Here is a 22,566-nt window from a genome sequence, read left to right on the forward strand (position 1 = left end):
CCGACTCTTGATTTGATTTTCGATTGGAGATGTTTGATATGAGTCTGGAAGGAGAGTTTGCAGTCTAGCCAGACACCTAGGTACTTATAGATGTCCACATATTCTAGGTCGGAACCATCCAGGGTGGTGATGCTAGGCGGGCATGCGGGTGCAGGCAGCGATCGGTTGAAAAGCATGCATTTGGTTTTACTAGCGTTTAAGAGCAGTTGGAGGCCACGGAAGGAGTGTTGTATGGCATTGAAGTTTGTTTGGAGGTTAGATAGCACAGTGTCCAATGACGGGCCGAAAGTATATAGAATGGTGTCGTCTGCGTAGAGGTGGATCAGGGAATCGCCCGCAGCAAGAGCAACATCATTGATGTATACAGAGAAAAGAGTCGGCCCGAGAATTGAACCCTGTGGCACCCCCATAGAGACTGCCAGAGGACCGGACAGCATGCCCTCCGATTTGACACACTGAACTCTGTCTGCAAAGTAATTGGTGAACCAGGCAAGGCAGTCATCCGAAAAACCGAGGCTACTGAGTCTGCCGATAAGAATATGGTGATTGACAGAGTCGAAAGCCTTGGCAAGGTCGATGAAGACGGCTGCACAGTACTGTCTTTTATCGATGGCGGTTATGATATCGTTTAGTACCTTGAGTGTGGCTGAGGTGCACCCGTGACCGGCTCGGAAACCAGATTGCACAGCAGAGAAGGTACAGTGGGATTCGAGATGGTCAGTGACCTGTTTGTTGACTTGGCTTTCGAAGACCTTAGATAGGCAGGGCAGGATGGAGGCAGGGCAGGATGGATATAGGTCTGTAACAGTTTGGGTCCAGGGTGTCTCCCCCTTTGAAGAGGGGGATGACTGCGGCAGCTTTCCAATCCTTGGGGATCTCAGACGATATGAAAGAGAGGTTGAACAGGCTGGTAATAGGGGTTGCGACAATGGTGGCGGATAGTTTCAGAAATAGAGGGTCCAGATTGTCAAGCCCAGCTGATTTGTACGGGTCCAGGTTTTGCAGCTCTTTCAGAACATCTGCTATCTGGATTTGGGTAAAGGAGAACCTGGAGAGGCTTGGGCGAGGAGCAGCGGGGGGGGCGGGGCTGTTGGCCGAGGTTGAAGTAGCCAGGCGGAAGGCATGGCCAGCCGTTGAGAAATGCTTATTGAAGTTTTCGATAATCATGGATTTATCGGTGGTGACCGTGTTACCTAGCCTCAGTGCAGTGGGCAGCTGGGAGGAGGTGCTCTTGTTCTCCATTGACTTCACAGTGTCCCAGAACTTTTTGGAGTTGGAGCTACAGGATGCAAACTTCTGCCTGAAGAAGCTGGCCTTAGCTTTCCTGACTGACTGCGTGTACTGGTTCCGGACTTCCCTGAACAGTTGCATATCACGGGGACTATTCGATGTTAGTGCAGTCCGCCACAGGATGTTTTTGTGCTGGTCGAGGGCAGTCAGGTCTGGGGTGAACCAAGGGCTGTATCTGTTCTTAGTTCTGCATTTTTTGAACGGATCATGCTTATCTAAAATGGTGAGGAAGTTACTTTTAAAGAATGACCAGGCATCCTCAACTGACGGGATGAGGTCAATGTCCTTCCAGGATACCCGGGCCAGGTCGATTAGAAAGGCCTGCTCACAGAAGTGTTTTAGGGAGCGTTTGACAGTGATGAGGGGTGGTCGTTTGACTGCGGACCCGTAGCGGATACAGGCAATGAGGCAGTGATCGCTGAGATCCTGGTTCAAGACAGAGGAGGTGTATTTGGAGGGCCAGTTGGTCAGGATGACGTCTATGAGGGTGCCCTTGTTTACAGAGTTAGGGTTGTACCTGGTGGGTTCCTTGATGATTTGTGTGAGATTGAGGGCATCTAGCTTAGATTGTAGGACTGCCGGGGTGTTAAGCATATCCCAGTTTAGGTCACCTAACAGAACAAACTCTGAAGCTAGATGGGGGGCGATCAATTCACAAATGGTGTCCAGGGCACAGCTGGGAGCTGAGGGAGGTCGGTAGCAGGCGGCAACAGTGAGAGACTTATTTCTGGAGAGAGTAATTTTCAAAATTAGTAGTTCGAACTGTTTGGGTATGGACCTGGAAAGTATGACATTACTTTGCAGGCTATCTCTGCAGTAGACTGCAACTCCTCCCCCTTTGGCAGTTTTATCTTGACGGAAGATGTTATAGTTGGGTATGGAAATCTCTGAATTTTTGGTGGCCTTCCTGAGCCAGGATTCAGACACAGCAAGGACATCAGGGTTAGCAGAGTGTGCTAAAGCAGTGAGTAAAACCAACTTAGGGAGGAGGCTTCTGATGTTGACATGCATGAAACCAAGGCTTTTTCGATCAAAGAAGTCAACAAATGAGGGTGTCTGGGGACATGCAGGGCCTGGGTTTACCTCCACATCACCCGCGGAACAGAGAAGGAGTAGTATGAGAGTGCGGCTAAAGGCTATCAAAACTGGTCGCCTAGAGCGTTGGGGACAGAGAATAAGATGAGCAGGTTTCTGGGCATGGTAGAATATATTCAGGGCATAATGCGCAGACAGGGGTATGGTGGGGTGCGGGTACAGCGGAGGTAAGCCCAGGCACTGGGTGATGATGAGAGAGGTTGTATCTCTGGACATGCTGGTTGTAATGGGTGAGGTCACCGCATGTGTGGGAGGTGGGACAAAGGAGTTATCAGGGGTATGAAGAGTGGAACTAGGGGCTCCATTGTGAACTAAAACAATGATAACTAACCTGAACAACAGTATACAAGGCATATTGACATTTGAGAGAGACATACAGCGAGGCATACAGTAATCACAGGTGTTGAGTTGGGAAATCTAGCTAAAACAGTAGGTGAGACAACAGCTAATCAGCTAGCACAACATTATTTTGATTTTCCCATGATGTCAAGCAAAGAGGCACTGAGTTTGAAGGTAGGCCTTGAAATACATCCACAGGTACACCTCCAATTGACTCAAATGATGTCAATTAGCCTATCAGAAGCTTCTAAAGCAATGACATAATTTTCTGGAATTTTCCAAGCTGTTTAAAGGCACAGTCAACATAGTGTATGTAAACCTTTGACCCACTAGAATTGTGATACAGTGAATTATAAGTTTAATAATCTGTCTGTAAAAAATTGTTGGAAAAATTACTTGTGTCATGCACAAAGTAGATGTCCTAACCAACTTGCCAAAACTATAGTTTGTTTACAAGAAATTTGTGGAGTGGTTGAAAAACAAGTTTTCATGACTCCAACCTAGGTGTCTGTAAACTTCCAACTTCAACTGTACTTAAGACAATTGTCATTATTTTTTGATACAAATACCTTCTTTTTTTTTAAACTTTAATTCTGCTATTCTTCAGTTCATGTAAACTGGGAAAATAGTGTCTCAAATACATTCAAATAAGTGCTGTTTGGGCATTTGGTTCTTGAATACAGTACAAATGATTCCAAAACCGTATGTAGTAGACCAGAACACACTATACAGGAAACCTCAGGATGAATGGCCCGTCATCGCATGATGACAGTTGATTAAACAAACAAGGTCTCCGCTTCCCAAAAGGGCAACCTATTCCCTTTATAGTGCACTACTTTTGACCAGGGCCTATAGGGTAGTGTACTATAGAGGGTGCCATTTGGAACACATCCAAGTACTGAAGGGAGTACTATTCACCTTCTCCTGAGGTGCACTGGGGTGTTGCAGGGCTCTCCTAGGAACCTCCTCTGGTTCAAGGGGGCTGTCGGTGGCCGCCTAGTCACTGCTATTTCCCATGGTCGCATTGGTGACGTCGTGGGGACCGACGAAAAGGAGAGCAGGGGTGCTGGAGGCACTTGTGGCGTCTAACCTCTGTCTTTACCCTGAAAATGAAACACCATTAAAACTACTTAACCACACTTCACTAGCACCATACGGCACCATACGGCACCATTCTCCCTATATAGTACACTATAGTACACTACCCTACAGGCCCTGGTCAAAAGTTATTTTTGTCTATCAACAATGACAAGCCAGATGGGTCTGACAATCTAGATGGAATATTACTGAGGATAATAGCAGACGATATCGCCACTCCTATTTGCCACATCTTACATTTAAGCCTAGTAGAGAGTGTGTGCCCTCAGGCCTGGAGGGAAGCTAAAGTCATTCCACTACCTAAAAATAGTAAAGCCCTCTTTACTGGCTCAAATAGCCGACCAATCAGCCTGTTACCAACCCTTAGTAAACCTCTGGGATTTTTTTTTTTGACCAGATACAATGCTATTTCACAGTAAACAAATTGACAACATACTTTCAGCATGCTTATAGGGAAGGACATGAAACAAGCACAGCACTTACACAAATGACTGATGATTGGCTGAGAGAAATTTATGATAAAATGATTGTAGGGGCTGTTTTGTAAGACTTTCAGTGCAGCTTTTGATATTATTGATCATAGTCTGCTGCTGGAAAAACATATGTGTTACGGCTTTACACCCCCTGCTATAATGTGGATAAAGAGTTACCTGTCTAACAGAACACAGAGGGTGTTCTTTAGCTAAATCATATGAAATATAATCCAGTTAGAATCAGGAACTCCCCAGGGTAGCGGTTTAGGCCCCTTGCGTTTTTTTTTTTTTTTACTAATGACATGCCACTGACTTTAAGTAAAGCCAGAGTTTCTATGTATGCGGATGACTCAACACTGTACATGTCAGCTACTACAGAGACTGAAATGACTGCAACACTCAACACTATACACGTCAGCTACTACAGCGACTGAAATGACTGCAACACTCAACAAAGAGCTGCAGTTAGTTTCAGAATGGGTGGCAAGGAATAAGTTAGCCCTAAATATTTATAAAACTAAATGCATTGTATTTGGAACAAAACACTCACTAAACCTCAACTAAATCTTGTAATAAATAATGTGGAAATTGAGCAAGTTGAGGTGATTAAACTGCTTGGAGTAACCCTGGATTGTAAACGGTCATGGTCAAAACATTTTTGATGCAGTAGTACCTAAGATAGGGAGCAGTCTGTCTATAATAAAGAGATGCTCTTAAATCAAATCAAATCAAATTTTAACACACTGTCAACAAGGCAGGTCCTACAGGCCCTAGTTTTGTTGCACCTTGACTACTGTTCAGTCGTGTGGTCAGGTGCCACAAAAGAGGACTTAGGAAAATTGCAATTGGTTCAGAACAGAGCAGCACGGCTGGCCCCTGGATCTGCACAGAGAGCTAATATTAATAATATTAATAACATGCATGTCAATCTGTCCTGGCTGAAAGTGGAGGAGAGATTGACTTCATCACTACTTGTATTTGTGAGAAGTATTGACATGAATGCACCGAGCTGTCTGTTTGAACTACTAGCACACAGCTCGGACACCCATGCATACCACACAAGACATGCCACCAGAGGTCTCTTCACAATCCCCAAATCCAGAACAGACTGTGGAGGCACACAGTACTACATAGAGCCATGACTACATGGAACTCTATTCCACAGTACTACATAGACCCATGACTACATGGAACTCTGTTCTACATCAAGTAACTGACGCAAGCGGTAAAATTAGATTTGAAAAAACAGATAAAAACACACCTTATGAAACAGCGGGGACTGTGAAGCACAAACATTGGCAGACACATGCGTACACACATACATACGATAACACACGCATTATACATACACATGGATTTAGTACTGTAGATATGTGGTAGTGGTGAAGTAGGGGCCCGAGGTCACACAGTGTGTTGTGAAATCTGTGAATGTTTTTTAAAAAGTTGTAAAATTGTATAAACTACCTTAATTTTGCTGGACCCCGGAAAGAGTAGCTGCTGCTTTGTCAGGAACTAATGGGGATCCATAATAAATACAAATACTAGCCTGGATATTCAAAACGGAGGTTGATTTGAAATGTATTAACGTATTACACTATACGGTGCATTCGAAAACTATTCAGACCTCTTGACTTTTTACACTTTGTTACGTTACAGCCTTATTCTAAAATTGATTGAATTTATTTATTTATACACAAAATACACCATGATGACAAAGCAAACATTTTTGCAAATGTATTATTAAAAAAATATATATATATATACACTGAAATATCACATTTAAATAAGTATTCAGACCCTTTACTCAGTACTTTGTTGAAGCACCTTTGGCAGCGATAACAGCCTCCAGTCTTCTTGGGTATGACGCTACAAGCTTGGCACACCTGTATTTGGGGAGTTTCTCCCATTCTTCTCTGCAGGTCCTCTCAAGTGCAGTCACTGCACAGCTATTTTCAGGTCTCTCCAGAGATGTTCTTTGCTCTGGTCATCTTTCCCATGAATAGTCTCCCAGTCCCTGCAGCTGAAAAAAATCCCCACTGCCACCACCATGCTTCACCGTAGGGATGGTGCCAGGTTTCCTCCTGACGTGACGCTTGGCATTCAGGCCAAAGAGTTTAATCTTGGTTTCATCAGACCAGAGAATTTTGTTTCTCATGGTCAGAGTCCTTTAGGTGCCTTTTGGCAAACTCCAAGCGGGCTGTCATGTGCCTTTCACTGAGGAGTGGCTTCTGTCTGGCCACTCGACCATAAAGGACTGATTGGTGGAGTGCTAAAGAGATGGGAGAACCTTCCAGAAGGACAACTATCTCCACAGAGGAACTCTGGAGCTCTGGGTTCTTAGTCACCTCCCTGACCAAGGCCCTTCTCCCCCGATTGCTCAGTTTGGCCGGGCAACAAGCTCTAGGAAGAGTCTTGGTGGTTCCAAACATCTTCCATTTACGAATGATGGAGGCCACTGTGTTCTAAGGGACCTTCAATGCTGCAGAAATGTTTTAGTACCCTTCCCCAGATCTGTGCCTCGACACAATCCGGTCTCGGAACGCTTCGGACAATTCGTTCAACCTCACGGCTTGGTTTTTGCTCTGACATGCACTGTCGACTTTGGGAACTTATAAAAGACAGGTGTGTGTGTGTGCCTTTCCAAATCATGACCAATCATTTGAATTTAGCACAGGTGGACTCCAAGTTGTAGAAACATCAAGGATGATCAATGGAAACCGGATGCACCTGAGCTCAATTTTGAGTCGCATAGCAAAGGGTTTGAATACTGATTTCCATAAGTAATCTGTTTCTTTTTTAATACAATTGCAAAACAAAAATCTAAAAACCTGTTTTCGCTTTGTCATAATGAGTATTGTGTGACTAAAGAATTTTGATTTTATCCATTTTAGAATAGAGCTGTAATGTAACGAAATGTGGAAAAGGGGAAGGGGTCTGAATACATGTATCCTAGTGGTTAGAGCGTTGAACTCGTAACCGAAAGGTTGCTAGATCAAAATCCCCGAGCTGACAAGGTAAAAATCTGTCGTTCTGCCCCTGAACAAGGCAGTTAACCCACTGTTCCTAGGCCGTCATTGTAAATAAGAATTTGTTCTTAACTGACTTGCCTAGTTAAATAAAAGGTCAAATAAAATAAAAAGATATAAACCAAAGTATGTGGACACCTTCAAATTAGTGGATTTGGCTATATCAGCAATTGCTGACAGGTGTATAAAATCGAGCACACAACCGCGCAATCTCCATAGACAAACATTGGCAGTAGAATGGCTTTACTGAAGAGCTCAGTGACTTTCAACGTGGCACCGTCATGGGTTGCCACCTACTCAACAGTCAGTTCGTCAAATTTCTCCCCTGCTAGACCGGCCCGGTCAACTGTAAGTGCTGTTGTTGTGAAGTGGAAACGTATAGGAGCAACAACGGCTCTGTGGTAAAGTGGCAGGCCACACAAGCTAACAGAACAGTACCGCTGAGTGCTGAAGCACAAATAATCATCTGTCTTCAGTTGCAACACTCACTACCGAGCTCCAAAATGCCTCTGGAAGCAATGTCAGCACAATAACTGTTTGTGGGGAGCTTCCTTAAATGGGTTTCCATGGCTGAGCAGGTCGCACACAAGCCTATGATCACCATGCGCAATGCCAAGCGTCGGCTGGAGTGGTGTAAAGCTCGCCACCATTGGAACAGTGGAATCGCCTTCTCTGGAGTGATGAATCACGCTTCACCATCTGGCAGTCCGACGGACAAATCTGGATTTGGCATAGTGCCAACTGTAAAGTTTGGTGGAGGAATAACGGTCTGGAGCAGTTTTTCATGGTTTGAGCTAGGCCCCTTAGTTACAGTGAAAGGAAATCCTAACGCTATAGCATACAATGACATTCTAGATTATTCTGTGCTTCCAACTTTGTGGCAACAGTTTGGGGAAAGCCCTTTCCTGTTTCAGCATAACAATGCCTCCGTGCACAAAGCGAAGTCCATACAGAAATGGTTTGTCAAAATCAGTGTGGAAGAACATGACTGGACTGCACAGATCCCTGACCTCAACTCCATTGAACACCTTTGAGATTAATTGGAATGCTGACTGCGAGCCAGGCCTAATCGCCCAACATCAGTGGTCGACCTCACTAATGTTTGTGGCTGAATGGAAGCAAGTCCTCCCAGCAATGTTCCAACATCTAGTGGAAAGCCTTCCCAGAAGAGTGGAGGCTATTATCGCCCAAATCTATATTAATGCCTATGATTTTGGAATGAGATGTTCGACGAGCAAGTGTCCACATACTTTTGTTTCATGTAGCGTATATATATGACATATATCAAATGATTTCTGGGTAACAATTAAGTACCTTACTGTAATATAAACAGTGGGTATAGAAAGCCACCATCCCCTTTCAAAAATGTTCACCTTTTGTTGCCTTACAGCCTAAAATGAAAACGCATCAAATCTGACTTTTTCCAGCTTTATTTACACACAGTAACCCACAATATCCAAGTGAAAAAGTGTTTTATTTTTAAACTTAAAACAGTACAATACCCTATTTGGATAAGTGGACCCCCCCCCCCCCTGAGTTAATACTGGGTGGATCCACCATGAGTCTCTTTGAATACGTCTCTACTAACTTTGCACACCCAGACTGTGAAATATTTGCCCATTCTTCCATTGCAGAATTGTTCAAGCTCAGTCAAAATTGAATGACGACCACTCATGGACTGCACTCGAGTGATTCCACAGATTCTCAAATGGGATTTAGGTCAGGGCCTAAATCCCATTGATTTAGGCCACCCATTGACTAGGCCGCTCAAGGACTTTCGCCTTCTTGCGCTTCAGCCACTGTACGGTTGCTTTAGGTCATTGTCATGTTGAAACGTGAACCATCTTCCACTTCCTGGCAGAGGGCTGCAGGTTCTCCGCAGACATTTTTTTTTTTCCCCACTGTCCATTTTCCCTTCTATCCTGACAAGCGTTCTAGTCCCTGTTGAAGAGAAACACCCTCACAACAAGCTGCTGCCCCCGCCGTGCTTTACTGCAGGCGTGGCGCCCTTCGCTGCAGGGGTGGCGCCCTTCGCTGCAGGGGTGGCATTCTTTGGGTAGAAAGATGTATTGGGTTTTCACCAGACATATCGTTTTGCATTCAGGCCAAAAAGTTCAACTTTGGTCTCGTCTGACCACAGCACCTTTTGCCACTTGGCCTCGGGAATCTACAATGTGCTATTTGGCAAAGCTTCAAACGAGACTTGATGTGGCTTTTTTTGAGGAGTGTTTATTTTTCCCCGTTCTTGCCACCCTCCCATAGGGTGGGGCCAGATTTGTGGAGAGCTTGTGATATTGCGGTCACATGCACACATTGACCAGACTTTTGCCCTAAAGGCCTGAAACTCTTTCAGTCACCATTGGCTTGTTGGTAGCCTCTCTCTCTGATCAGTCTCCTCCTTACCTGGTCATCCAGTTTTGGAGGGATAGCCTGATCTATGCAGGGTCTGGGTGGTGCCATACGCCTTCCACTTCGTAATAATGGTCATAACTGTGCGCCGAGGGACAAAGCCTTTAAAGTCTTTTAATATCCATCCCCCTGACTTGTGCCTTTCCACAACTTTGTCTTGTAGATCTTTTGAAAGTACCTTTCCGCCCGTAGTGGCGAAGGGCGCCACCTCCTCTATGAACAGCAGCTTTTATTCTGAACTAATCAAAGTCACTACAATTGATCACAGACGGAAGCCAATTAGCTTGATTTGTGATCTGGAAGGTTGTTGGTTATACCTCAGCATGTTTGCAAATTTTTTTTTGCTTTTAGTTTTCAGAGTTAAAAAAATAAATAAATTGATTTTAAAAAAATCCCACTTGGGATATTGTGGGTCACTTTGTGTAAATAAAGCCGTAAAAAGTGAGATTGTATGTGTTTTCCTTTCAGGCTGTAAAGCAACAAAAAGTGAACATTTCGAAAGAGGGTGGTGACTTTCTATACCGACTGAATATCTTACTGCATTATATCAACTCGTTTCTGGGTAACAATTTAGTACCTTACTGTAATACATTTCCATTTTTTTTTTTAAATGGGCAAAAACAGTTTAAGCAAACAACTATTTCTCAACAAGAATGTTGCTAGGACTGTCTGGGAGTGGTCTGAATGGGGAGGGTTCAAACTGAACACTAGCTGTTATTGGCAGAGAGGTTTGGAACTCTTTGTTATTGGTCTAATTTACCGCATGGTGATGTCACCATGGAAAGCAGAAACTCACGCCCATCCAAACCTGCAACTATCTGGATATATAACACTTGTCACACTTTTACAGTGTTACGTTTCACCATCTGTTGTACAATATGAGATAAAACACGGAGGGAAAAAATGGATTTTGACTGCACTAGGCCTTTAACTTAAGATGTAATTAACTTTCTATCAGACTGAAAAATAATGCTGTACTAACTAAGTCGCTCTGGATAAAAGCATCTGCTAAATGCAAACGTATAGCTAGCTATCTAGCGAGATGTGCAAGTTGCAATGCATTTATCGTCCAGTTAAATAAGAGTTTGTTCTTAACTGAATTGCCTAGTTAAATAAAAGGTAAACATTTTTTTCCAAAAATGGAAATGACACAGGCAGCCCATTTTGATATGTCTTCCACTGAAAGGTCCTTTGACCAAGTCCGACTTTTTCACACCAGATCTTTTTCAGAGCTGATGCGATTAGTCAAAAGACCAATTAGTACCAAAAAAGTAATTGGAATGTCGGTATAAAACGCAGCCATAGAAATGTTGGACTATTTGACATCATCAGTTTGTAAATAGGGGGCGCTGTATCTAACTGAAACAAAAACAAGGAAAGCCATGTGCTCAGAGAGAAACAAAGCAACAACAAAGGACGAGGAGTTAGCGTGCTAAATAAGTAGCAATAATAGATTTGTTTCACACTTCAACAAGACAGGCATACATCGATAAAGCATCTAACGTTACACTTCTATTTTAATTTCAAGTTGCATTGCTGATATTCCATGATGCTAACGCATTTAGCCTCAAAAAGCACAAAGGCATTGCTTGCAATGGACACAGGAGCTAGTAGCCGTTATAAGCCAAGGAGGTAGCAATCCACCGTCAACCACAGTTTTACAGTGTGCAACACATGCACAAAATAATCTCAAGCTTTTCAATTCATATTTCACAATTATGCTAGCTATTATCAATAGCTAAATTAATGAAAGGAACACATGATTAGCGAGCTAGGTAACTGTAGCCAGGTTAGCTAATCATGTTTTCCTTTTAGCTAACTGAGCATGCAGAACTAGCTAGACATCTTTAGCTTACTTGCTTTAGTCTCAAGTCGAAAGACGAGGGATGCACGACCTGAGGTTATGTTAGCTATGAGATGGGGAGTGCAAATGCAGAGTCGTTTTCAAGTTTGACAGGTGCCCTTGGTGTCTGACGTTTCAGCTGCGACGACAAAAGGGCAGATAGATCTCTTTAGCTTAGCGAGCTGCCTCCTGGTTAACGTTGGCTGTGTTGTTATGCTAGTAGACATGGGCTATTTGCATAGTCCATCCATCATTCTAAAGAAATCAAATATATAACATAATGTTTCTATATTTATATATATATAATATATATATAAAATAGCAAATGTTATATATATATAATATAGAAACATTTTTTATTTATACATATAAACTAGAATAAAACTACTTAGTTTAGAATGATTAATTTCCGATAAATCTATTGGTAACATTCAATAAGAAAAGGTTGTAGTTGTTTTTGATGAAGCCACACCTCTCTCCTGCGCTAGTGTTAAAAACACCAAATCACAAACAACAGACGTGCCTGAAACCAATTATTATTTATATCTACATACATCCTGTGAGGATGTGAATCCGTGATCATAAATACAATAAAATCAAGAAACCATACAGACCCGACACAGATACAGCTTTGATGCTGAACAGATTAAATTAAGCAACTCAACCAAGCACAGCTTGTAAGAAGGACTAGAACCAGCGTTGTCAAACTCATTTTGCCCCTGTGGCGCATTTGGTCTTCTAGAGGTCTGGAGGACTGCACTGAATGTCCTCTATCCATTGTTTTGGTAATTTACCATGCTCCCTGACTGTCTAGCTTCCATTTTGGTGATTATTGTTATTTATTTAACCAGGCAAGTCAGTGAAGACCAAATTCTTATTTACAATGACGGCCGAACCCTCCCCTAACCCTGACGACTCTGGGCCAATTGTGCACCGCCCTATGGGACTCCCGATCACGGCTGGTTGTGATACAGCACGGGATCGAACCCGGGTCTGTAGTGACGCCTCTAGCACAGCGCCACTCTGTCCGGACAAGAAACACTAAATGTAGGTTGATTCTCACTTCTCCACCGTTTCTATCTGGTTTTAGTGATTTGAAAGTATAGTGATTGGTCCCCCCCCCCCCCCCCCACCAAAAAAACAGATCTAAAATATACTGAACAAAAATATAAACGCAATAGGCAACAATTTCATTGATTTGACTGAGTTACAATTCATATGAGGAAATCAGTCAATTGAAATAAATTCATGAGACCCTAATCTTTGGATTTAACATGACTGGGAATACAAATATGCATATGTTGATCATAGGTACCTTAAAAAAAAATGGGCCTCGGGATTGAGTCACGGTATTTTTGTGCACTCAAATTGCCATCAATGAAATGCAAGTGTTCGTTGTCCGTAGCTTATGCCTGCCTGCCCATTACATAACCCCACCGCCACCATGGGGCATTCTGTTCACAACATTGACATCAGCAAACCGCTCGCCCACATGACGCCATACACATGATCTGCGGTTGTGAAGCAGGTTGGACATACTGCCAAGTTCTCTAAAATTATGAAGGTCGGCTTATGGTAGAGAAATTACAATTAAATTATCTGGCAAAAGTTCTGGTGGACATTCCTGCAGTCATCATGCCAATTTCACTCGCGCTCAAAACATCTGAAAAATCAGAAACATTCTGTCCAAAAATGATGCAGAAAAATGTATCCATGCTTTTGTTACTTCTAGGTTAGACTACTGCAATGCTCTACTTTCCGGCTACCCGGATAAAGCACTAAATAAACTTCAGTTAGTGCTAAATACGGCTGCTAGAATCCTGACTAGAACCAAAAGATTTGATCATATTACTCCAGTGCTAGCCTCCCTACACTGGCTTCCTGTCAAGGCAAGGGCTGATGTCAAGGTTTTACTGCTAACCTACAAAGCATTACATGGGCTTGCTCCTACCTATCTCTCTGATTTGGTCCTGCCGTACATACCTACACGTACGCTACGGTCACAAGACGCAGACCTCCTAATTGTCCCTAGAATTTCTAAGCAAACAGCTGGAAGCAGGGCTTTCTCCTATAGAGCTCCATTTTTATGCCTACCCATGTGAGAGACGCAAACTCGGTCTCAACCTTTAAGTCTTTATTGAAGACTCATCTCTTCAGTGGGTCATATGATTGAGTGTAGTCTGGCCCAGGAGTGTGAAGGTGAACGGAAAGGCTCTGGAGCAACTAACCGCCCTTGCTGTCTCTGCCTGGCCGGTTCCCCTCTTTCCACTGGGATTCTCTGCCTCTAACCCCATTACAGGGGCTGAGTCACTGGCTTACTGGTGCTCTTTCATACCGTCCCTAGGAGGGGTGCGTCACTTGAGTGGGTTGAGTCACTGATGTGATCTTTCTGTCTGGATTGGCGCCCCCCCCTTGGGTTGTGCCGTGGCGGAGATCTTTGTGGGCTATACTCGGCCTTGTCTCAGTTGGTGGTTGAAGATATCCCTCTAGTGGTGTGGGGGCTGTGCTTTGGCAAAGTGGGTGGGGTTATATCCTTCCTGTTTGGCCCTGTCCGGGGGTATTATCGGATGGGGCCTCCTGTCTCAGCCTCCAGTATTTATGCTGCAGTAGTTTATGTGTCGGGGGACTAGGGTCAGTTTGTTATATCTGGAGTACTTCTCCTGTCTTATCCGGTGTCCTGTGTGAATTTAGGTATGCTCTCTTTAATTCTCTCTTTCTTTCTCTCGGAGGACCTGAGCCCTAGGACCATGCCTCAGGACTACCTGGCATGACGACTCCTTGCTGTCCCCAGTCCACCTAGCTATGCTGCTGCTGAAGTTTCAAAGGTTCTGCCTACGGCTATGGAATCCTGACCTGTTCACCGGACATGCTACCTGTCCCAGACCTATTATTTGACCATGCTGGTCATTTATGAACATTTGAACATCTTGGCCATGTTCTGTTATAATCTCCACCCGGCACAGCCAGCAGAGCACTGGCCACCCCTCATAGCCTGGTTCCTCTCTAGGTTTCTTCCTAGGTTTTGGCCTTTCTAGGGAGTTTTTCCTAGCCAACTTGCTTCAACACCTGCATTGCTTGCTGTTTGGGGTTTTAGGCTGGGTTTCTGTACAGCACTTTGAGATATTAGCTGATGTACGAAGGGCTATATAAATAAATTTGATTTGATCTGTGGCGTTGTGTGACAAAACTGCACATTTTAGTGGCCTTTTGTCCCAGCACAAGGTGCACCTGTGTAATGATCATACTGTTTAATCTGATTCATGATATGCCACACCTGTCAGGTGGATGGATTATTTTAGCAAAGGAGACATTCTCACTAACAGGGATGTAAACAAATTTGTGCACAAACATTTGAGAGGAATAAACTTTTTGTGCGTTTTGAAAATGTATTGGAACTTTTATTTCAGCTCATTTCGACACTTTAAATGTTGTGTTTATATTTTTATTTCAGTGTATATATATATATGGCACAGCCTGCTAGGGTTAGTCATGTTAGCACAGCCTGCTAGGGTTAGTCATGTTAGCACAGCCTGCTAGGGTTAGTCATGTTAGCACAGCCTGCTAGGGTTAGTCATGTTGGCACAGCCTGCTAGGGTTAGTCATGTTGGCACAGCCTGCTAGGGTTAGTCATGTTAGCACAGCCTGCTAGGGTTAGTCATGTTAGCACAGCCTGCTAGGGTTAGTCATGTTAGCACAGCCTGCTAGGGTTAGTCATGTTAGCACAGCCTGCTAGGGTTAGTCATGTTAGCACAGCCTGCTAGGGTTAGTCATGTTAGCACAGCCTGCAAGGTTAGTCATGTTAGCACAGCCTGCTAGGTTAGTCATGTTAGCACAGCCTGCTAGGGTTAGTCATGTTGGCACAGCCTGCTAGGGTTAGTCATGTTAGCACAGCCTGCTAGGGTTAGTCATGTTAGCACAGCCTGCTAGGGTTAGTCATGTTAGTGTAACGGATGTGAAACGGCTAGCTTAGTTAGCGTGGGCGCTAAATAGCGTTTCAATCAGTGACGTCACTTGCTCTGAGACCTTGAAGTAGTAGTTCCCCTTGCTCTGCAAGGGCCGCGGCTTTTGTGGAGCGATGGGTAACGATGCTTCGAGGGTGACTGTTGATGTGTGCAGAAGGTCCCTGGTTCGCGCCCGGGTATGGGCGAGGGGACGGTTTAAACTTATACTGTTACATTGATGCTGTTGACCCGGATTACTGGTTGCTGCGAAAAAAGGAGGAAGGTCAAAAGGGGGGTGAGTGTAACGGATGTGAAACGGCTAGCTTAGTTAGCGTGGGCGCTAAATAGCGTTTCAATCAGTGACGTCACTTGCTCTGAGACCTTGAAGTAGTAGTTCCCCTTGCTCTGCAAGGGCCGCGGCTTTTGTGGAGCGATGGGTAACGATGCTTCGAGGGTGACTGTTGATGTGTGCAGAAGGTCCCTGGTTTGCGCCCGGGTATGGGCGAGGGGACGGTTTAAACTTATACTGTTACATTGATGCTGTTGACCCGGATTACTGGTTGCTGCGAAAAAAGGAGGAAGGTCAAAAGGGGGGTGAGTGTAACGGATGTGAAACGGCTAGCTTAGTTAGCGTGGGCGCTAAATAGCGTTTCAATCAGTGACGTCACTTGCTCTGAGACCTTGAAGTAGTAGTTCCCCTTGCTCTGCAAGGGCCGCGGCTTTTGTGGAGCGATGGGTAACGATGCTTCGAGGGTGACTGTTGATGTGTGCAGAAGGTCCCTGGTTCGCGCCCGGGTATGGGCGAGGGGACGGTCTAAATTTATACTGTTACATTAGCACAGCCTGCTAGGTTAGTCATGTTAGCACAGCCTGCTAGGGTTAGTCATGTTAGCACAGCCTGCTAGGGTTAGTCATGTTAGCACAGCCTGCAAGGTTAGTCATGTTAGCACAGCCTGCTAGGTTAGTCATGTTAGCACAGCCCGCTAGGGTTAGTCATGTTAGCACAGCCTGCTAGGTTTAGTCATGTTAGCACAGCCTGCTAGGGTTAGTCATGTTAGCACAGCCTGCTAGGTTAGTCATGTTAGCACAGCCTGCTAGGTTAGTCATGTTAGCACAGCCTGCTAGGGTTAGTCATGTTAGCACAGCCTGCTAGGTTAGTCATGAGCGTTGGGCCAGTAACCGAAAGGTTGCTGGGTTGAATCCCCGAGTTGACAAGGTAAACATCTGTCGTTCTGCCCCTGAACAAGGCAGTTAACCCTATTGATCCTAGGCCGTCATTGTAAATAAGAATTAGTTCTTAACTGACTGTGCTAGTTAAAGGCTAAATTATATATATTTTTTATGTTAGCACAGCCTGCTAGGTTAGTCATGTTAGCACAGCCTGCTAGGTTAGTCATGTTAGCACAGCCTGCTAGTTAACATGAGGCTATGATGCTGCACATAACTAATCAATCACAGATAGATCTAGACTTGAGAGAAGACTTGAAATAGACAAGATGGCGGTGTACACGTTGTTGGATTACTTCATGGAGCAAAAAATATATATTTTAACAGCATTTAAAAAAAAAAAAATTATAACGGACCCCCCTGTACATGTTATGAGACTCCTGTTTCCACGAATCGAGGACGACGATAGTGTCGCTGAAGCCAAGCTAAGGTTGGTCAAACATTTTACACCAAACAGTACCTATCCTGTCACTCCCAGTAATGGATACCAAAATAATATTTGTTTAAATCCCATGATCTGGTGTAACACTCTGTAGCTTAGACAGTTTAGAGCAATATCACTATAAGTCTATCACCTTTGCCCAGACAGAAGGCAAACAAAGATTTAAAAATAAATAAAAACAACTGCCAATTGCCGCCAACTGCTGGCGACTCTGCCTGTTGTTTCATGTCCCATATTTTATAGTCTCACGTGTAAACTAGTCACAACAAGGCAGATGGAACCTAAACCATATGGGGGGGGGGGGGGGGGGGGGGGGGGGGTACACATACATTCTGCTTCAGACAACAATTCTACTGACAGATGACAACTTTCACTACATTTGTTAAAGGGGCAATCCAGGATTAATACATTATTATTTTATTTTTTTTAACTTTAAAATGTGTGATATGGATGTTCAGTGCTTGGCTCTATAGCTCTGTCTAGGAATATGAGAGTAGTTCAATTTATCCAGTCTCATCCCTCAACTGTATATCGAAACAAAAAAAGAGGTTTGTTGTTCGAATTTCAGATTGCCCCTCTGTCATTCTATGTACTTTCTACTAGTAACTCTCTCTATGGGATCTCAGCCAGTTACATCCTTCCCTCTAAACCAGACAGCCTTAGGGAACCAGTCTGTCATTTCCCTTCATGAACAGTAGAGAAACTGTCAGAAGGGGCCCTAAAAATGGTCAAAGACTCCAGCCACCCAAGTCATAGACTGTTCTCTCTGCTACCGCACGCCAAGCTGTACCGATGGACCAAGTCTGGAAACAACAGGAACCTAAAAACAGCTTCTACCGCCAAGCCTTAAGATTGCTAAATAGTTAAAATAGTTAACCAATAGCTACCCGGACTATCTGCATTGATCCTTTCTACACTCTTCTGACTCGTCACATACTGTTGTTGCGGTTTATTAATCTGTCCTGTTACCTAGTCACTTTATCTACCTCCAATGACCTCATAACCCCTGCACCTCGACTAGGTGCTGGTACCCCGTTAATTTAGCCGATGTTATCGCGACTCGTTGTGTATTTATTCCTGGTGTTATTTCTCTTTTCCTCTCTGTTTAGGAAGGACCCATCAGGAAGTATTTCACTGTTAGTCAACAACTGTTGTTTATAAAAGCGTGTGACAAATAACATTTGATTTTGATTTGTACTTGTCCCGTAACACTGACTACAAGAAGTCACATACAGTAACATTGATACACAATGTATTTTTTTTCTCTACAACATATACTTGTGCATGCATGCGGCACAACTGAGACAGTATGCTGGTTTATGACTCATAACCAAAATGACTTCCCATGTAGCCTATGCCTAGTAAAAAGTATATTTTTTTATATACAGAAAACGAATTTGCAAAAACATATAATATGTGGTTAACGTTAGCTAGGTGGCTAACGTTAGCTAGGTGGCTAACGTTAGCTAGGTGGCTAACGTTAGCTAGGTGGCTAACGTTAGCTAGGTGGCTAACGTTAGCTAGGTGGCTAACGTTAGCTAGGTGGCTAACGTTAGCTAGGTGGCTAACGTTAGCTAGGTGGCTAACGTTAGCTTGGTGGCTAACGTTAGCTTGGTGGCTAACGTTAGCTTGGTGGCTAACGTTAGCTTGGTGGCTAACGTTTGCTAGCACTAGGGGTTAGGGGTTAAGATTATGGTTAAGATTAGGGTTAGTGAAGGGGTAAATAAAAGGGTTAAGGTTAGGGGAACAGTTAACTAACATAAGTAGTAAAAGCAAAGTTGCAAGAAAATAAAAGTAGTAAGTAGTTGCTAATTAGTTAAAAATGATCAAATTGTCCGTGATAATTGTCCGTGATGAGATTCGAACATGCAACCTGCGGGTTGCTCGACGTTTGCGTTACACGCACGCCGCCCATTCAGCCTTCTTTTAGTTTGCCTTAAAAGTAACCTTATATTTTATGTAATCATACCAAAACGTAACAAATCATACTAATTTGAGAGTCCCGGATTTAAATGAACTATGTTACGTCTATCATGAGACCAGTCTGAGACAACACTAAACTCTGTTTATCCTATCCAACAGATAGCACTGTAGGCCATGTGTAGCCTAGTCTGTGGTTTCCTCACAAGTGATAGCATACAGTAATCTTATATGTGACCCCACAGAGGACTCTGGCCTCTTAGCCAATTAGGTAACACATGCAACTCTGGAAGGACAAATTAGGGCTTAATTGTCAGGAACGGGGCCTTGATTTGTTATAACACGACTTGTTATGGCTGTGGGTATGTAAAAAGTGTTTAAAAGTCTTGAGTATGGTTACATGCACACAATAATGATATATTTGTAGAAAGTCAGATTGATATAATGATTCAATTAAAACGTTTACATGCTTTGCGACTTCCCTAATAATGATGTTTACATGGATACATCTGAGATCAGGCTACCTGATGGCACTCTAATAAATGCAGAAAATCACCAATCAAAATAAACATTCTACCACAGCGACCATGTTATTTTGTGAACCATATTTGATTCTGAGTTCGGACATATTAAGTTGGTATGTGGAAAACTAGCTCTATACATTCAGTTTTTCCGAACTCACGACACTCGCACTAAAGAAAGCCCCATAGTGGAGGTGTCATGATACCCATAAAACCTAGCGGTCAAACAGGGAAATAGTTCCAATCGTTTATCCACCATTCATTTTGCTTTAAACTGCAAAAATGTTCTTTGCACCCCATGAACAAAAATGTGTCGAATTGCATGAAATACACTTTAAACCTGCTAAATTCCCTCCAACAAGATGGATGTGGACAGTTTGTGTCATGAACAGTGCTTGTGCCCATAGAAATAGACGTGGCGTGTGCCCAGCGGGGCGCGGGATGTTCCCCAGAGCTGGATGGGGGGGGGGGGTCAAGTGAAAAAGTTTGGGAACACCTGCTCGGTTCTAGCACATGCGCAGATCAAAACACACCGCTTGATCACAGTTTAGGGTGTTTACGTGTCCTTGTAATTCGAAAGATTTAGAAAATCTGGTGTTTTAATCGGGGTATGCTAATTCGATTTTGCTCTTATGCGGATTAAGATAAACATAGTACGGTGTTTACATTACTATTATATAATCTCCCTACTGCCATAATCACTATCGATTTATTACTATGCATGTAAAGGTACTCACGATAGAAGTCCTTGCACAGGATCGTTATCTGTGGAATAAAATGAAGTGGGCCTGTAACGGGAGACAGACAGTGCGAATTGCCTTAGACCAAAGAAAGAAATGGTGTCTTTAGAAGTCTATTGATCCAACATACATATTTTGCCTAGAAACATTACATCATGTATTATGTCTGAGCATCTTATCTGCACGTCAGCCCTGGCTGTCCGATTGCTTCACTGCAGAGAAAAACACTGCAATGTTGCAGACGGAAATATCACTATAAAAAGAGGAAGGAGACCAATGCATTCTTATTGGGATGTTCTAATCATCTTTAAATGGACATAACACCTGTTCGTAAAATGGGAGATTGGGAGATAGGAAACGGTCTCTATCCTTGCGCTATAGACCCTGTGCAGAATGTAAACATGACTCTCTCTCTCTATCTCCCCTAGCGAGATACAAAACAAGGAGGGGCTCAAGGCAGTCTAGTGGAAAAGACAAACAGCGAAGCCCAACGCGGCCCCTGGAAAAACTGCAAAGCCAGCTAGCACGCAAACAGAAACAGAACACCTATGCAAACTGTAGTGACAACTTGATAAATATAGTCCAACATCGTTACCTGATTTGTCAATTAGCAAGCATTTGATTTAATTATATTTCTCCTTGTAATTCTTCATATCTCGTTCATATTTTCGGTGCGGCATTATCGTCAGCTGTTCCAATGTGGAATATTCCGTGGATTTCACCACTATTATAAAGAAAGGTACAAACATTATACCTTGTATTCCAAAACGCCCGAAACCAACATCCTACACGGGATTTCTGACTAGACGCCGCCAAATTGTAATCACAATATACTCCAGTCGATTGTACATGGCCGGTAGAAAACCCCGACACTTGTTTTGGGTTTGGCAGTAAACGTTTTACCCCCATTTGGGCGCATTTGAGAGAGCGCACTCCATCCTGTCTACTTTACCGTAATGACAGTATGAGTGTGACCGGAAAAAACATCCCCAATGTCATGTGTCGGCGGTCAAGATCACTTGTATATAAGTAGGTTATTGGCCTCTAAAATCCAAGGGATTTTTCTTTATATTCCCATTTGTTTTAGTTTGTATGAATTCAACATCACTATCATGCACACGAGGGTCATTAGTATCCTTCCAAGACTGTGGTAGAACAACCCTATAGTATTAAACTACACAACACACACCCCAAAAGCACTACACTATACACATCCCTATAGTACTACACTACACACATCCCTATAGAACTACACTACACACATCCCTATAGTACTACACTACACACATCCCTATAGTACTACACTACACACATCCCTATAGAACTACACTACACACATCCCTATAGTACTACACTACACACATCCCTATAGTACTACACTACACACATCCCTATAGTACTACACTACACACATCCCTATAGAACTACACTACACTACACACATCCCTATAGAACTACACTACACACATCCCTATAGTAAAACACTACACTACACACATCCCTATAGTACTACAATACACACATCCCTATAGTACTACACTACACACATCCCTATATAACTACACTACACACATCCCTATAGAACTACACTACACACATCCCTATAGAACTACACGACACACATCCCTATAGTACTACACTACACTACACACATCCCTATAGTACTACACTACACACATCCCTATAGTACTACACTACACACATCCCTATAGTACTACACTACACACATCCCTATAGTACTACACTACACTACACACATCCCTATAGAACTACACTACACACATCCCTATAGTACTACACTACACACATCCCTATAGTACTACACTACACACATCCCTATAGTACTACACTACACACATCCCTATAGAACTAAACTACACACATCCCTATAGAACTACACTACACACATCCCTATAGTACTACACTACACACATCCCTATAGAACTACACTACACACATCCCTATAGAACTACACTACACACATCCCTATAGTACTACACTACACTACACACATCCCTATAGTACTACACTACACACATCCCTATAGAACTACACTACACAACACACATCCCAAAAGTACGACACTACACACATCCCTATGGTACTACACTACACACATCCCTATAGAACTACACTACACACACCCCTATAGTACTACACTACACGACACACATCCCTATAATACTACATCACACAACACAC

General features: G+C 43.3%; 1 protein-coding gene across 6 annotated transcripts in view; it reads right to left on the reverse strand.

Moving 5' to 3' along the window:
- The window catches only part of LOC139390780 (RING finger protein 44-like), a 54,870-nt gene extending 33,662 nt beyond the window's left edge, over positions 1-21,208 (reverse strand). The window contains exons 1-3 of one of the 6 annotated variants that reach the window (XM_071138147.1): positions 20,960-21,208; positions 20,362-20,412; positions 3,643-3,827 (exon numbers count right to left, since the gene is read on the reverse strand). In XM_071138147.1, the coding sequence (XP_070994248.1) occupies positions 3,643-3,749 (107 nt within the window). In that variant the 5' untranslated portion in view covers positions 3,750-3,827; positions 20,362-20,412; positions 20,960-21,208. Of the gene's footprint in view, positions 1-3,642; positions 3,828-11,586; positions 11,744-20,361; positions 20,413-20,959 lie in introns of those variants that run through there. The other 5 variants (XM_071138146.1, XM_071138143.1, XM_071138145.1 and 2 more) reach the window with 5 other exon arrangements.
- Positions 21,209-22,566: the final 1,358 nt, after the last annotated feature.

The sequence above is a fragment of the Oncorhynchus clarkii genome, chromosome 31, assembly GCF_045791955.1.
Source record: "Oncorhynchus clarkii lewisi isolate Uvic-CL-2024 chromosome 31, UVic_Ocla_1.0, whole genome shotgun sequence".
NCBI classification, from domain to species: domain Eukaryota; kingdom Metazoa; phylum Chordata; class Actinopteri; order Salmoniformes; family Salmonidae; genus Oncorhynchus; species Oncorhynchus clarkii.